Below are 14,010 nucleotides of genomic sequence, written 5' to 3'. Positions count from 1 at the left end.
TATCAGCTCCTTATTGTAAATATCAAAAATATTGTTGTCGCCTTAACATCATCTCTTATAATAATGTGATTCTTAACTTGAGAATTGGTTTTTTCTTATTTTAATAAATATGGAATTGTCATCTCTTTATTTAGAGACAAAATGAACTGCATTACTTTTCATATTAAAGCTTTCAATACTTTTTAATTTAATTTAATAAAACACGTCTGCAGAAGTATCTCTTATCAATTTCCTTATTGCACAAAGTTTTGTAGAAGACTCCATCAACTTTACTGTATTTTATTTAATAATGAAATAAATGATTCTTTTAATTTCTCAAAATTTCCATAATTAACTCAACCTCTATTTTCAGTCTTGCAATTAATATCACGCTCCGGTACAAGCAATCATTCACACACTATAATGTTGTGTAATCTGAAATCAATTGCAACGCCAAAAGAGTTGCCTTACTACGCTACACATTGTTGAACGGTTTGTTGAGTTGCTGATTTGTTGTCGGGTGCGTGAAGCGTGCCGTTTGTCGCCGATCTGTGATCTGCTGTGTAATGCTCTAAGGTGTTTTGTGAATGGCCCGAGACCGAGATAGAGACAGAGACCAAGACGAGAGTATCACCTCCAGAGATTGGGCATGGCTCGCTGCTTAACGGCAGATTGTGAGGTGTTGCCAATTGGTGTGCGGCCAACAAAAGAAATGCTGAGCTCAGTGCTCGCTATGCGCTCTAATTAATTCCATCTCAGTTCAAGGCGTTCGTCTGTCTCTGTGTCTATAAATCTATGCGTTCCATTGACGATTTGTAAGCAAATGCAAGAAATTCGCATTTCGTTACAAATTCCATTGTTTCGATTTTGTTTTTGTTTTTGTTGGGGGCGCAGTTCGCAGTTCGGTGCTGCTGCCCTCTAATTGAAGCCTCTCCCAAAACTCCCAGAGTATTATTATTTTCAGTTTGGTGTATTTATCATGCCTGTGTTACCATTTCAGCAAGTTCAGTTTTGTAGCTGCCCCATAATTATTTATGCAGCTCACTGTAATTGCTTTTTTGCCTTATTAAATGGGTCAGTTTTGTTTATCATTTTTCTTCTTTTTTTTCTTGAGCTTTTATTGCTGTTGAACTTGAAGTTAAGTTCAGTTTTCGTGTTGTTGTTGTCAAGTGACCTTTTGCGGTGATTATTTCAATTGTACAACTGAGTTGCGTTTAATTAAAAACTCCCTTCAATAATTAGGGCTGTCAGAGATGGGGATTTCGTTATAAGTAATTTAACCGATAAGACACTCAATTGTACGATTAAAGTGACAAAAATATAATACAAATGTGTGTGCTGTGTGGCAGTTCGCTTATCGCATTTACCTTTTCCATTATTTGTTTTCGTTTTGTTTCCGTATATAAAAATTGTTTCTATTTTTAATTTACACTCGTCGGAAGACGTTTCAGTTCAGTTCGATTACTAATTGCCGCTGGAAAAGATCGGTAGTGGTGACCTGGTGGCCACCAAACATGGCAATTGGTCTATATATATGCATAGCTTTACTCGTGCTTGCATTCATCGTCTTCGCAAAGGTATTCACTACATTATTTAATAATTTTCATTTGTATATATTATTTAATTTATTCTTGCAGATCTTAACCTTAGCCATTACCAGCGCAACTCGGCGTAGAACTAATAGTAAGTCCAAATTAAATCACTTTTTTAATGTTTCACATTTAAATTGGCAATTTTTAATTATGACTTGAAATAACTCATATTAATTTTCTGTTGTTTAAATAATATTAATGGTTCTCACAAAAGATTTTAAATGGACTTAACACGTCAATAAAAATTGTTCAGCTGGGTGAACAAGAAAAAATGAAATCACTTTAATTAGCCAATTTAATTATTGGCATAAAAAAACAAACAATTAAAGCTTTAAGTTAACAATTTCAAAATTAAGTGTGCTGATAAGAAATTTCAAGTCCTTTGAGTGAGTGTGAAAAAATAAAGTTAATTGAGTCAAGTAAAGTACAAATAATTGCGAAGATTAAAACTACCAAATCCTGAGTGCGAGTGAAAAGAATAAATAAATCAATTGAGTGAATCACGTTTGAGATGCTGATTCACGACTAAAAGATATGATGTTTAGAGATAGTAGCAAATCTAAATACTAGAACTTGAAGTGGTTAATTAGAGTAGCGCCCATTCACAGTGAATAAAATAAAATTTCTATTGTATTGATAAGATTCTACATTAATTGCGATTATACCTTGCACAAAAGCCCATTATCAAACTTTTGGGGTTTAGTCGAATTTGTTTGCCGCCGAGAACTGAAGGCGTTTATTCCATTAAATTTATTTTCACGATCTATTGAATATCCCACAATGATTGTCGCAATACTTGGTCCTGCGTTGATTGTAGTTTCCATATGTTTCGCAAGTTGTGTAAGTGGAGAAATAAAACTGCCGATGAAATTCACAGCTTATAATTATACATTTCTATTTTCAAAAGTTTTTGGCGCACATTTCCAACAATCCACCGAGGCAACAAAGTGGTAAGTTGATGATATTCAACTCTTATATGAGTAAGGGATAAATAGAGATACGATTAGATAAGATGTATGACAGACTTTAGATAGCGAAGAGATAGCTTTTTGCTAGCTATTAGACTAGTTAGTCGGCATTAGGTTGTCTATGTAGTTTGTCGTTGTTTCTTCTTTTATCGCTTCAAAATGTTTGAGAATTTTGGCACCGCTGTCACTATTGTTATTCTCTTTATAATACTATTCTGCCTTTTCTTTAGAGTAAGTTATGCAGTTCATGCACTCTGAATATATTGAATTAATCAAATTTGTATAATCCAAGTGTTTGGATAAAGGTTGCTCTGACTTAGACGCTGAACTTTTTGATGAACAACACTTGAGCTCTCGCCTACGTCGCAGAAATATAGCCGGTAAGATTTACAGATAAGTCGATGAATCAGAAAAGAAACAATGGGAGTGGGATTTGATTTTCACTATATAAAATACTTACGGAAGTTAAATAACTCAACTAATAGCTTGTTAAATAATTTACAATTTTAATATTTATTTATTGTTGCTTACTTTCAATAACGTATGATATCATTATAACCCAGGCTTTAAGTTACTCTCGATTATCTGAAACTCAATTTTATAGTTTTTGGTCCATCCCCATTAAGTTTGCCCATCTTGGTTCAATCGACGATAAGACGGCTTTGGCTATTAATTGACCACAAATGGCTGTCGATTAGATAACATCGGCGCAGATAATGAAACCAAGTGTTAGATCATAAAAACCGATTCCAACAGTCTTTATAAAGTTGTCAACGCAATTTGTCGATACTTCTCTGGAATTTTCTTGAATTAAGTTAAGGAGTTCTTGTTCTATTCAATTGCAATGGAGGATGCTTGGCAAGTTGTTTCAGTATTTATTTTAATAGGAATAGGACTCATTTGGGTAAGCTCAATAATGTTTCAATAAATTGTGAAATTATTAAAGCGTGTAATTCCCCATTGCTAAAGTGTTTGTTCAAAGCCTACACAACTGCTCGGTTAAATGAAGAGAATGAGCGACCCGAACGTCGTCGTCGAAACGTCACCAATGACTCCAATGGTAAGCTTTATTGATCCTCAGATAAGCAAAGTAAATCATTCCGATTATCTATCTTTTGGTCCATTGATTCATTGAGTTTTGTTCACGCCTGTTCCACGGTTTCCACATGCGTTAATATCATACATCATAGAAAATTGATTGACCACCTTTCGCAAAATGAAAAAAATTGAGATTAGATAACAAAGCTTTCTGTACATCGACACAAAACAAAATCATAGATAAAACAAACAAACAAACGATAGATCCCAACTCGCTAATCACGCAGTCTTTATAAAGTTGTCAACGCTGCTCGTTGATTTTGTGCGCTTTTGATTGAATTTCCTATGGCAATGGCGAATGAATATTTCAACGCTTTTTACCTTTTGCTATTAATCATAATATTTGTAGTATGGGTGAGCAATAATTGTATGGAATATAGTAGACTTTTCCTTATTGAATGCATATTTTTGAAAAGGTTGTCGTCAAAGCTTATGCCAAGGGGAAGAACCGCAGACGTGAGCGAGAACAACGAGCTCATACTACTAATGCTAGTGGTAATGCTACTTATAATTCAGGGAGCACTACTGAAACCGATGGTAAGCTTTTAAGATAAGTGCACGGAAGTCTGGATAACACTTGATGTTAGCACAAATGATTATCACTTTCCATTAGCTTCCCTCGGTTGATTTTCTTACAGTTGGAATATAATTTCAATTACCCGATAAGATAGGAAAGCTTTTTAATTCCGAAGAGTCATCAGCTTATAAAAAGAATGGTGCAGATTAAATCAGAGTAGTCAACCCAATGATAATAATCTGACAGTCGTTGTGTGTAACAATTATTCTTTGTAAAGCAATGGCTGAGCAGGATTGGGTTCTTATGTCGACTCTCGCGCTATTGACACTGATTCTCATTTGGGTGAGCTTTAGTTTTTATCAGTTACAAGTAATTTAACTAAAATCAAATTCTTAATTTTCCGAAGGTAGTTGTAAGAACATTTATCGAGGCAAATGCTCGTACAACGCAAGGTCGTCTCCCGTTGATGAGGGTAGATCGAGTGGGATATTTGCATGGTAAGATCAACTGAGATATCATTTAAAAATAGACTCCTTAAATAAACTGCAGTAAAAGCGTAATCGCTGTTCTTATCTTAGTCGTTGATAGCAAAGATGGGTCGCTAAAGTTCCGATCTCATTTACATTCGCTTGTTGTCTTCTCAACTGTCCGCTTGTGTTTTCTTTCGTTAAGATTATGGAACTTATGGAGTGGTATTATTTTATATCATTTATAATCATATTCTCCATCCTTTTAAGGGTAAGTTGTTGGCAGCAAATATCCCTTCCTTCCATTCCCAACTTATTGTTATTTTATCTAACTCAAGACTTATTTGGGACCGTTTCGATATTGGCAACTTTGCAGCAAAGATCGAGCTGAAATGGGTGAGCTAAGTTGTTTTAGTTTAACAAGTCAAAATGTGATTTATTTTCGACTTTTTTAAATTTCTAACTTGATTGTCTATTTACTAAATTGTGAAAGGGATTTTGATCAAATGTACACGGAATTTTGGTTCTGTGGCATTCTCATAGGGATCGCTCTCGTGCTAATTTTTCGGGTAAGCCTAGGCTTTATTGTGGGACACTCCCATTTCAATTTGATTTATTGATTTCTCAAGGAGTGCTATCTGATTATCAAAATGAAATTGGAGGTGTGGAACAGGCATGTCTTGCTGCGACGCGAAATGATGTTGCGTCTAGCACTTGAGGGTAAGATTAATTTTCCCATCTATAACTGTAATGATTCTAATAATATCGCACAGCTAGTTATAAAGCTTAAGCGATAAGATAACCCCCCTTAATGATTGCACTCATAATAATAATAATAATAATAATACAATACAAACAGCATGTCAACAAAGTAAAACAGCTATTCCCTCAGAGTTTCTGCAATTTCACACGTTAGTTCTTGTACTTCAAACGGTTCGCACGAACCTAACCCAGCTCTTCCGCAATAAATAATTTTTTGTAATGTACCTGACCGATCTATTCTATATATTCATATTGATTCTATTGCTGACATTCGTAAGTTGCTCAAATAATTTACATCAACCTACGGTGCTCTGATTGTCGCTTTAATTCTATTGATAGCTGTGTGTCAAAAGTATTCGCAACAATAACTCGGAGGATTACAGCGCCGATGACGGGCGGGCCTCTAACTCGACAGGTGCGTATGGGCTTGGATTTCATTTGATATGATAGAGATAGAGAGTTTATAGTCCAACTTCAGTGCTTTACAATTCTCATTAAAAATTCCCTCGATAATTGTGACAAAATACAAATATGCTATATATGTATATATAACATATAGAACTAATCACCATTTTAGATAAGACCAAGTTTTATTTATCGCTAAACGAGGCGTTCAATTCGTATTTGTCATTTGTCGAAAGTGTCTTGTGAGTGGCGAACTCCAAATTCGGAACCTTCCAAAAAACAAATAACGATTCTCGAACTCTCGAAATGCCCGTCGATGTCAGTCTTTATATCGTGTATTTCATTCTACTTGTAATCGTCTGTATTTTAGTGCGCGTAAGTTTCCCATTTCGCAATGAGCTAGTGCGCATTTATTTTCCTTATTTCTTGAATTTCACAGTTGTGTTGTGTTTGCGCCATGCAGAAATCCCATGTCGATCCACCCACTATTCCAATGTCACGACGTGATCAGCCTCGCGTACTTCGACAAATACGTATTGATCCATCAGGTGCGTCTGAGGAATCAATCCCAGGTGAGAGCTGAAAACTGTCAGCAAGCGACTGAAAACTGCGTCCAACCACCATTCATTAAAACTTATCTGTTCTGCCAGTCAGTCAGAAAGAGTGCTCGATATGATAACAATAACCCCTTATGGTGAACTTTAAAGTTAAGATATGGGGAGTGTTTTATTGCCTGAAATCAAACGGAATTGAAACGCGCAAGAAATTGCGTATGTGCTTACTGGAAAATAATCTGCACGAAACAATGCGATTGTCGGAATATAAATAAAGCTGTAAATAAGCATGTATACTAAGTAAAATGGAACTGGAACACGGAGTGACCTTTGTGAAATGAAAAAAAGTGAAATATTTATTGCCATTCTTCAACACAATTGCGTCATGAGTGACACAAGCACTTAAAATATTATATTGCAATAAAAGTGCATCGAATTGAATTAGATAATGTAACAACAATTACAATTTGTGAGCCTAAAGTACAAAGAATATGAAACACTTCAAGCAATTCTTAATGAGTTTGTTACTCTTGAGCACAACAAAAAGCTTGATATAATTTTGCAAAGTAATTTACACAGAAAAAAATTAAAGTGATATTTCGAGTGGAATATTAAAACCAAGTTTGTTCAACTGCTTAAATGAAATGGAATTAGAACGTTTATTACTAAGCAGCAAAAAGGCACACTTAAGCAATCAGATAATTAAAAAAGAAATGGAATGCGCTACTGAAGCTTAAAGTGGAACGGAAAGTCCCAAAGACTTATCTAATATATATATTTTCATCAAAAAATTGACCTAATTCAGTTGGAATTGGAACGCTCTTTTCAGACACTGCGCAAATCTTTGTTTAGGGAAACTTCGACTTTGGCAATGAAATTTGGGAAACAAGTTAACAATTTGTTGAACATGTGAAAAATGTTTTCCCGCCAGTGTTTGTGGTGTAATTGTTTTCCAACCGGGTCGCTTAAGTAGCTCGTTTAGACCAAGTTAGTAATAGATTGCGTTGTGCAACTAATTAACGAGCTTGTGGCTCACATTATGCTCTCGAGTATTTATTCACACACTGAATTAATTTGCAATTGTGTTGAATGCTTCCGCACTTGGCTCTAGCGCAAGCTTCTTTCAACTTTGCGTTGTTCGTCGAGTTTCTTCATACCATTTTTTATGAGCACTTTTTTATTTATGAATGTCTGAAATATATATTTTTTTCTGTGATACTCCTGTCGCCTCTGACTAAATACGCTCCACATTTCAACACGCTTGTACACAGCAAAAAAAATATGATGCAAATCTTATCTTATCACCTCGCACTCACTGTGCGGCCATATCGCACTTGGTTTGCTCGGTGTGCTCTATGTGTGCACCGTGTACTCTTCGCACTCCGGGCACTCGGCATGAGGAAGGAATCCACCTGACCAGGAAAATCGCACTTGTGCTGGCGAGAATTGGCTAAGCTGATAAGTAATACGAATATGAATGTGTGTACATAACTCCAAAATCGCACAATCTAAATATTCGAACAGTCTGCTACCGAACTACATACGATCGAGTCTGACATTGAGTAATTGACATTGAGAAATCGAATTGAATTTAATAAGCTTGCCAATATGAGTGTTATTACAATATTTTCCGGTGTTTTCCTTTTGTTTCTGGCCTTTGCATTATGCTGTTGCTTATTGCGTTGCACTGCCTGGCTCTGCTGCGAAATGTGGCGACCCGAGGAAGGTATGTGCATCATTTGCCTATAAGGATAATTGTACAATATAAACTGCCCACTGCATATGGTCGTAATCTAATCGACGCGATTGTTTTTGGTGTTCGATAAGCAGGTTGTCGGTTTAAAACTTGGCCAATTTCGATGGCTAATTGCAGCCATTGTACGGTTGATAAGAATGATTCTGATTCACTGCTAACCTTGTTTTTAGCCGTAGTTCTGCACGACGTTTCAAGCCAAACGCATCTTCACTCTCCTGTCTAGTTTCAAGATGCACTTTCTTGCCACATATTTCATATTTTTCTTTATTATAATAATTGCAATGCCAGTTGTTTACATGCTGCTTCAGGTAATTTGTTAGCTTCGTTTTATTGATCGTTCAATTTTGATCATCCTGATGTTTTTTCAACAATTCCTTAGTACTTGGTTTGGATTTTAATATTCAAGTGCTGTGACAAGAATCGCGACCCCCAGAATCGGACGCGGAACACTCGAGTGCAACGATCTCGCGGTATGTACCATAGATATGCATGTCTATATATCTTGACAATTGGTTAGAGTGCTTAGACATCATCATATGGCTTGAAGTGCGTCTGATAAGGTCCGCTGGTGCCTGGGCTAATTAAGCTTTTTGATAAGCTTACTTGAGTTAGTCTTTGCCAGAACCTGAGGCAATATGGAAGTCGGTGCCGCATTTTACTTTATATTATTGCTAATCATTGGCTTTTTAGCTTACATAGTATTGCAGGTAAACATTCGAATGGACTTTTTAATGTGTATTATGTGTTTAGTAGTTACATTATTGTTTCCCTTTCGATAGTGCTTGATTATATGGATTATACGATGTTGTTGTCCTGCGCCGCATGCGCCCACCGCTCGTAGACGTCAGTGTAAGTGTGTGTGTGCGTGAAAGCTTTCCCAAAGTTGAGTACTCTCTCAACTGCTGCTGGGCTTTAAAGTTATCAAACTAACGGAATCATTGAGCCGCCATAAAAATCGACTTGTACTCGTATTATACGGGTCTGTGTGTGAATTTAGTTTAGCAACTTCGTTTATCGTATGAGTATTGCGTGGGGCTATATACACATACAAACATAATCTTATCGCTCCAAAGCGAAACAAGTGCCAGCATATACTACATCCACACTGCCTACGTAGTCCCACATTTGTAGTCCTCCATTTCAAAGTATTATTGTACATATAGGCTCTCTTCGATTAGTGTCCCACGGTCGGTTGCATGTTGCGGGCGTCTCTGAAAATGTGCGCCGACTTCTTTCTGCACTTCGAATCCAGTTTCCAAGTGCAATCGAATTCATCATGAGTTTCGGCACTGAATACGCCATCCATGTGCTCATCTATATGGCGCTAGTTATCTTATTTTTCTGCTTTCTGCCGGTCATTTGTTTTTATGTGCGCATCGAGAGCCGAACGCTAGCAAAACTGTGTCCATCGCGCTGCCACCGGCAACACAATCAATATCGATACCAACATCGTCATCGAAATCGTAATTCAAATGGTATAGTAACGTGTGCCAAATGTTGTGGGGGTGTCAGGGGTTGGTTGGTTTATCTAATCACTGAATTGTGAAGCAGTCGGCACACCATCAAGTTTCGTATTATTATTATTAGATGAAAAACAGTTTTTTTAGCACAAAGGCAATTGTATCGACGAAGTTCAGTTCTCTAAATCGCAATATGACTTTGACAACCAATTTGATTGTGGCTTTGGGCTTCCTGTTTGGCATATTGGTTATAAGCCAGCTGATATACGTAATTATACAGTGATTACTCGTCTGGGGATTTGTCGTCATGGCATTATCACAATAATAATTTATTTTGTTTCAATAGCTGGCAATGCGCATGCACAATACCATGGTGCTGAATCGGCAAAGACAACGTCAACGCCTCCGGCTCGGTACTCTAAATCTGTTAACATCAAAATAACGTATTTTGCATACATTTTAGTAATTACTGACTTCTTTTTGTATTCCTCTTTTCAGACCGTCAGAACAATATTGAGCTGGGGCGACAGAATAACCGATATGGGGATATATTCTTTATTGAACCAAACAGCCAGGAAGCTGCACGAATCCGCGAGCAGTTGGAGAAGGATGAGAAGGATCTGCCCAGTTATGATGAAGTTATGCGCATGTGCAATCTAACAACGCCGACAGCGGCTGCTGCTGCTTCTCCTTCCGTACCAACGTCACCAGTTGTGGAAACGGGACCCATTGGCATTGTCGCTTTGCCTGCACCCCCGTACTCCGAGACTGATCCGAATCCAAGCAGCATTGTTGTAAGTCCCAGTGCCTTGGAATCGGCACCATCCACGTCGCGAGCTGCACAAATTCCAGCGTAGCATTAGCAAAAGTGATCCCAAATGCATACAGTGTGAATCTGTTATTGCAGCATTCCCCCGTGCCACTCTGTGGTCCACACAGATGTAGATTTGTGTGTGCCACATATTGAGATATGAAAAATGTGTGATTTTACAAAGTATAGCTAGGAATTAACTTTAGACATTCATAATTGTAAATATTTATAAATTTAAGCTGCAATAAAAAGTATAATATAGGTAAAAAACGATAGAAAAAAACACTACTTGTTTTTTCTTTACTGAAATTTTAATTATAACTCCTTTCAGCTTAATGAATACATATGTATATTTCAATGTTTTTCGCCTATTCATTCTTCAACTTTGAATTTCGATAAGTAAATTCGAACAGGTTACACATATCGATGTAGAATTGTGTCTGTCTAGAGTGACCATTAATATTCTTTAAAATATACTAGTTTATGGGAAATGTGATTTGCTTTGAAATTCAACTCCGGTCACACTTAACACAGTATTTGTAACTTTCTTACACGTTCGAGAACCTAAACGATGCGATGAGCGCCATAAAGGTAAATAAATAATTAGAAGAGTACCCCAATGAATTTTGACATTCGCGCAGATTGAGTTTGCAGTGAAAATACTCAAAGACGACACGAAATGCGTGGAAAGCCTGCGACACGTTCTGGAGTGCATGGGTCACACTGAAGTAGACCCGATACAGGGTCGTGTAGTTATACAGACAACAGCGCCGTGGTCCGAGGTGCAGGACAAAATTGAGAGCACAGGTCGTCAGGCTGTGCTATCAGGCTTTGGAGGTCAATCGGCGGTCGCGCTTATCAACATGACTGGCTCGGTTGTAGACAAAACTCCTATACAGGGCGCAGTTCGTTTTACAACCATCGCAGCGCAACAGGCTGGTGTCGTTGTGGACGGCGTAGTGGATGGGTTGGAGCCGGGACTGCATGGCCTTCATATTCACGAAAGTGGCGATGTGTCCCAGGGTTGTGCATCTGTTGGAGGTCACTACAACCCACGCCAGTCGCCGCACGGCAGCCCCGAAGCAGCGACCACACAACGACATGCTGGAGATTTGGGGAACATACGCGCTGATGAAGCCGGTCGTGCCACATTCCGTTTCGTAGATCCCTCGTTGGAAATGTGGGACATAATTGGACGTGCCGTGGTCATAACAGCAAAAGCTGATGACTTCGGACGCGGGGGGCAATGCACAGAGTCTTATCGATGGCAATTCCGGAGATAGGTAAGTGAATGAGTTGCAAAAAATTGTTGTGTAAAAATGTTAATTCATGATCTGTTTTAGAATTGCCTGTGGCATAATTGCTCGCTCGGCTGGCATATTGCAAAACTTTAAACGAATCTGTGCCTGCGATGGCGTCACACTTTGGGATGAACGGAATAAACCGCTGGCCGGCAAACAGCGTTCTCAAAAATTATAATGTTAATTGGTGTTGAAGGGACTTACATTTTATTGGTGTGTAAATACATATATGTGTAATTGTTGGGTGTACTCTACTTGTTATCTTTCTGTTTGCTGGCCGCTTTCAAGCGTGCCAAATGTGATTTGCATTTGGTTTTATAGGCCTGCACAAGTTTCCCGCCTGGCGAAATGGCAATCGCTGCATGAATCTGCAAGACACACAAATTCAGTAAACACATTACATTAAATATATTGTTGCCTTACCTCTAGATAATCAATTTCCAATTCGTAGTGCACAGAATCGTCTAGAAGGTTGAGTACGATCTGGAATTGCTCATTGCTTAGGGCATATGACATTTCGCCAATGTTTTGCTTGTACCACTGTGCATAATTATCCAAATTCTGTTGTATATTTAGTGTTGTGGCTGCCACAGCACGAGCGGTAAGTAGCAGATGCAACATGGAGAGCTGACAGCCTAAACTTGCCACATGAAGCAATCGGCTCTTGAGATATTCTATTTAGTAATCAAAATCAAATTTAATGTTAAACAATAAGTAAAAGTATTTGTCTTACTTTTTGCAAATGAAATGGTTTCTGTGTTGTTCAGACTGGCTATTGACTGCACCGCAATGAGATAGTATTTCCAATGTTTAAAGTTGGGCGTTGCAGACATTTTAAATAGAAAATTAAGCATCTCTTTCTGATGTCTGACCAGTAGCTAATGAAAAAGTGAAATATTAATAAAGAATTCGCGACTATTTCTCAATTCTTACCTTGCCTGTTAGACTCTTGACAAAGGTAAGCTCGTCGACGCCCTCGTTGATCCAAGTGCTAAAGAGCTTAAATGCCATACTAACATCTTCTACCTCATGTAACTCCAATAAAATGCTTAAATGCATTTCCAGGCACACATTGATTAAGACATCAACTGTGAAGAAATTATTATAGTATAACAATTAACAAGCCCTAATCCATTGCGTACCGGGTAAGGACTTGGACAATGGCTCCATATAGTTTAAATTGCTGATTTTTGGATTATTAGCAAGGGCGCCAAAGAGATGCCTTAATGCCGTGTCGAGCATATTATTCAGTTTAATTGTATTTAGTGAATCTAATAATAAAAACATTAATTCTTCGTTTAAGATAGTGTCCCTGTAATAAAGAGTTCACCATAATGTGCCGCGATGAATAAATTTGCTAGCAAATCGTGTTCACTTTCGAGAAACTCAATGAGTATCAATTGCAATTGCTCTTCATCTAAAATACTAGTAAATATAGTTAATAAAGTAGTATAGTTAATAGTTAATTATGAACTCGTTTTTGTAAGTTACCTGCAAATATATTCGGTTGCAGTGAGGATTCTCAGTTGCTGCAGTTGCCGCAACACTCGAAAACTGCCCACACTTAACGGCAATTGGCAAAAGTACTTGGTCAGCAAGAGCTAAATTCTTAAACATTAAAATTAATTTATTAAATTAATTTGCATTTAGTTACCTTTTCCTTTGCGTTTAAGCATTTGAGCAATTCCAAAAGGCTGCATGTGGCCCATGAGTTAATCTGCGGACTGTCACATTGTTTGCTTAAGACCTATTATAAAGCAGTTATTAAATATTATCAAAATTGTTCTAAATACCACATTTACTTTGCAAGTTAATCCAAAACTGTTGCTTATATTGAGACTCATTGAATTCTATTTCCCGCTTAAAGTCGCAGCTGTGTGTACATACCATGCCAATAACAAAATCAACTCCAGTGTGTATACACTTATACAAAAAAAAAAAACTATGCTTGTTCATCACTGGTGGCAACTCTCTCGATGTTCAATTCAAAATAAAAACGTTAGCAAGACAACAATTTAAAGTGTTCCAGCAAAAATATGTATTTTCAAGTCAAAATGATAATATTTTTACATATATTTGATTTGATAGACGCATAGTTTTCTTTTTATTTTGGATATATATTTTATGAGAGCTTCAAATAATATATTGAAAAAGTAAAAAACTATTTTCTTTTTTTATGGTGTAACTTAGATAAAAATATTGTGCTACAATAAATCACCTACAAAAAAGTAATTGAAAATGCCCTTATCAGGTGTCTAAATTTAAGCAAACACTAACTTATTTGTTGCTATAAACTCGATCGTTATTAAATTTAATACACGCTTTGGGAGGTTCTGAATT

At 37.1% G+C, this 14,010-nt stretch overlaps 3 protein-coding genes across 18 annotated transcripts; 2 read left to right on the top strand and 1 right to left on the bottom strand.

Annotated features, from left to right (window-relative positions):
- Window positions 1-1,454: 1,454 nt before the first annotated feature.
- LOC132789706 (uncharacterized) lies at window positions 1,455-10,658 on the top strand. Of its 16 annotated transcripts, XM_060797908.1 has the most exons (5): window positions 1,455-1,556; window positions 1,617-1,662; window positions 2,389-2,411; window positions 2,479-2,521; window positions 10,057-10,658. In XM_060797908.1, the coding sequence occupies exons 1-5, from the start codon at window positions 1,494-1,496 to the stop codon at window positions 10,413-10,415; spliced, it is 534 nt and encodes a 177-aa protein (XP_060653891.1). In that variant the 5' UTR covers window positions 1,455-1,493; the 3' UTR covers window positions 10,416-10,658. The 16 variants fall into 16 exon arrangements, with proteins under 16 accessions (XP_060653891.1, XP_060653902.1, XP_060653893.1 ...); XM_060797919.1 differs by lacking the exons at window positions 2,389-2,411; window positions 2,479-2,521 and having other exon boundaries at window positions 1,458-1,556; window positions 10,057-10,657; XM_060797910.1 differs by lacking the exons at window positions 1,455-1,556; window positions 1,617-1,662; window positions 2,389-2,411; window positions 2,479-2,521 and adding exons at window positions 2,684-2,770; window positions 2,832-2,919.
- A 171-nt stretch (window positions 10,659-10,829) lies between these two features.
- On the top strand, window positions 10,830-11,924 carry LOC132789705 (copper chaperone for superoxide dismutase). The gene is given in 4 exon segments (XM_060797902.1): window positions 10,830-10,960; window positions 11,011-11,607; window positions 11,609-11,652; window positions 11,713-11,924. Coding segments are annotated over 4 exon segments (792 nt in total). The 5' UTR covers window positions 10,830-10,945; the 3' UTR covers window positions 11,849-11,924.
- On the bottom strand, window positions 11,481-13,572 carry LOC132789704 (uncharacterized). The gene is made up of 9 exons (XM_060797901.1): window positions 13,473-13,572; window positions 13,325-13,417; window positions 13,162-13,271; window positions 13,001-13,095; window positions 12,813-12,941; window positions 12,604-12,758; window positions 12,404-12,548; window positions 12,094-12,344; window positions 11,481-12,038 (listed from the first exon to the last, which is right to left on the bottom strand). The coding sequence occupies exons 1-9, from the start codon at window positions 13,512-13,514 to the stop codon at window positions 11,922-11,924; spliced, it is 1,137 nt and encodes a 378-aa protein (XP_060653884.1). The 5' UTR covers window positions 13,515-13,572; the 3' UTR covers window positions 11,481-11,921.
- Window positions 13,573-14,010: the final 438 nt, after the last annotated feature.

This window comes from Drosophila nasuta, chromosome 3 (assembly GCF_023558535.2).
Source record: "Drosophila nasuta strain 15112-1781.00 chromosome 3, ASM2355853v1, whole genome shotgun sequence".
Classification (NCBI taxonomy): Eukaryota; Metazoa; Arthropoda; class Insecta; order Diptera; family Drosophilidae; genus Drosophila; species Drosophila nasuta.
This window is presented reverse-complemented; position numbering and strand designations above follow the sequence as displayed.

What these genes read in the sequence shown, in the direction of transcription:
- LOC132789706 (XM_060797904.1), top strand. Translation starts at nt 9,686, where the DNA reads ATGAAAAACAGTTTTTTTAGCACAAAGGCAATTGTATCGACGAAGTTC. An exon ending in TTATAAGCCAGCTGATATAC is followed by an intron (nt 9,827 to 9,904) that starts GTAATTATACAG and finishes TTGTTTCAATAG; the next exon opens with CTGGCAATGCGCATGCACAA. An exon ending in ACGTCAACGCCTCCGGCTCG is followed by an intron (nt 9,972 to 10,056) that starts GTACTCTAAATC and finishes TCCTCTTTTCAG; the next exon opens with ACCGTCAGAACAATATTGAG.
- LOC132789704 (XM_060797901.1), bottom strand. Translation starts at nt 13,514, where the DNA reads ATGAGTCTCAATATAAGCAACAGTTTTGGATTAACTTGCAAA. An exon ending in GCAACCGAATATATTTGCAG is followed by an intron (nt 13,096 to 13,161) that starts GTAACTTACAAA and finishes TATATTTACTAG; the next exon opens with TATTTTAGATGAAGAGCAAT. An exon ending in TCAAGAGTCTAACAGGCAAG is followed by an intron (nt 12,549 to 12,603) that starts GTAAGAATTGAG and finishes CTTTTTCATTAG; the next exon opens with CTACTGGTCAGACATCAGAA.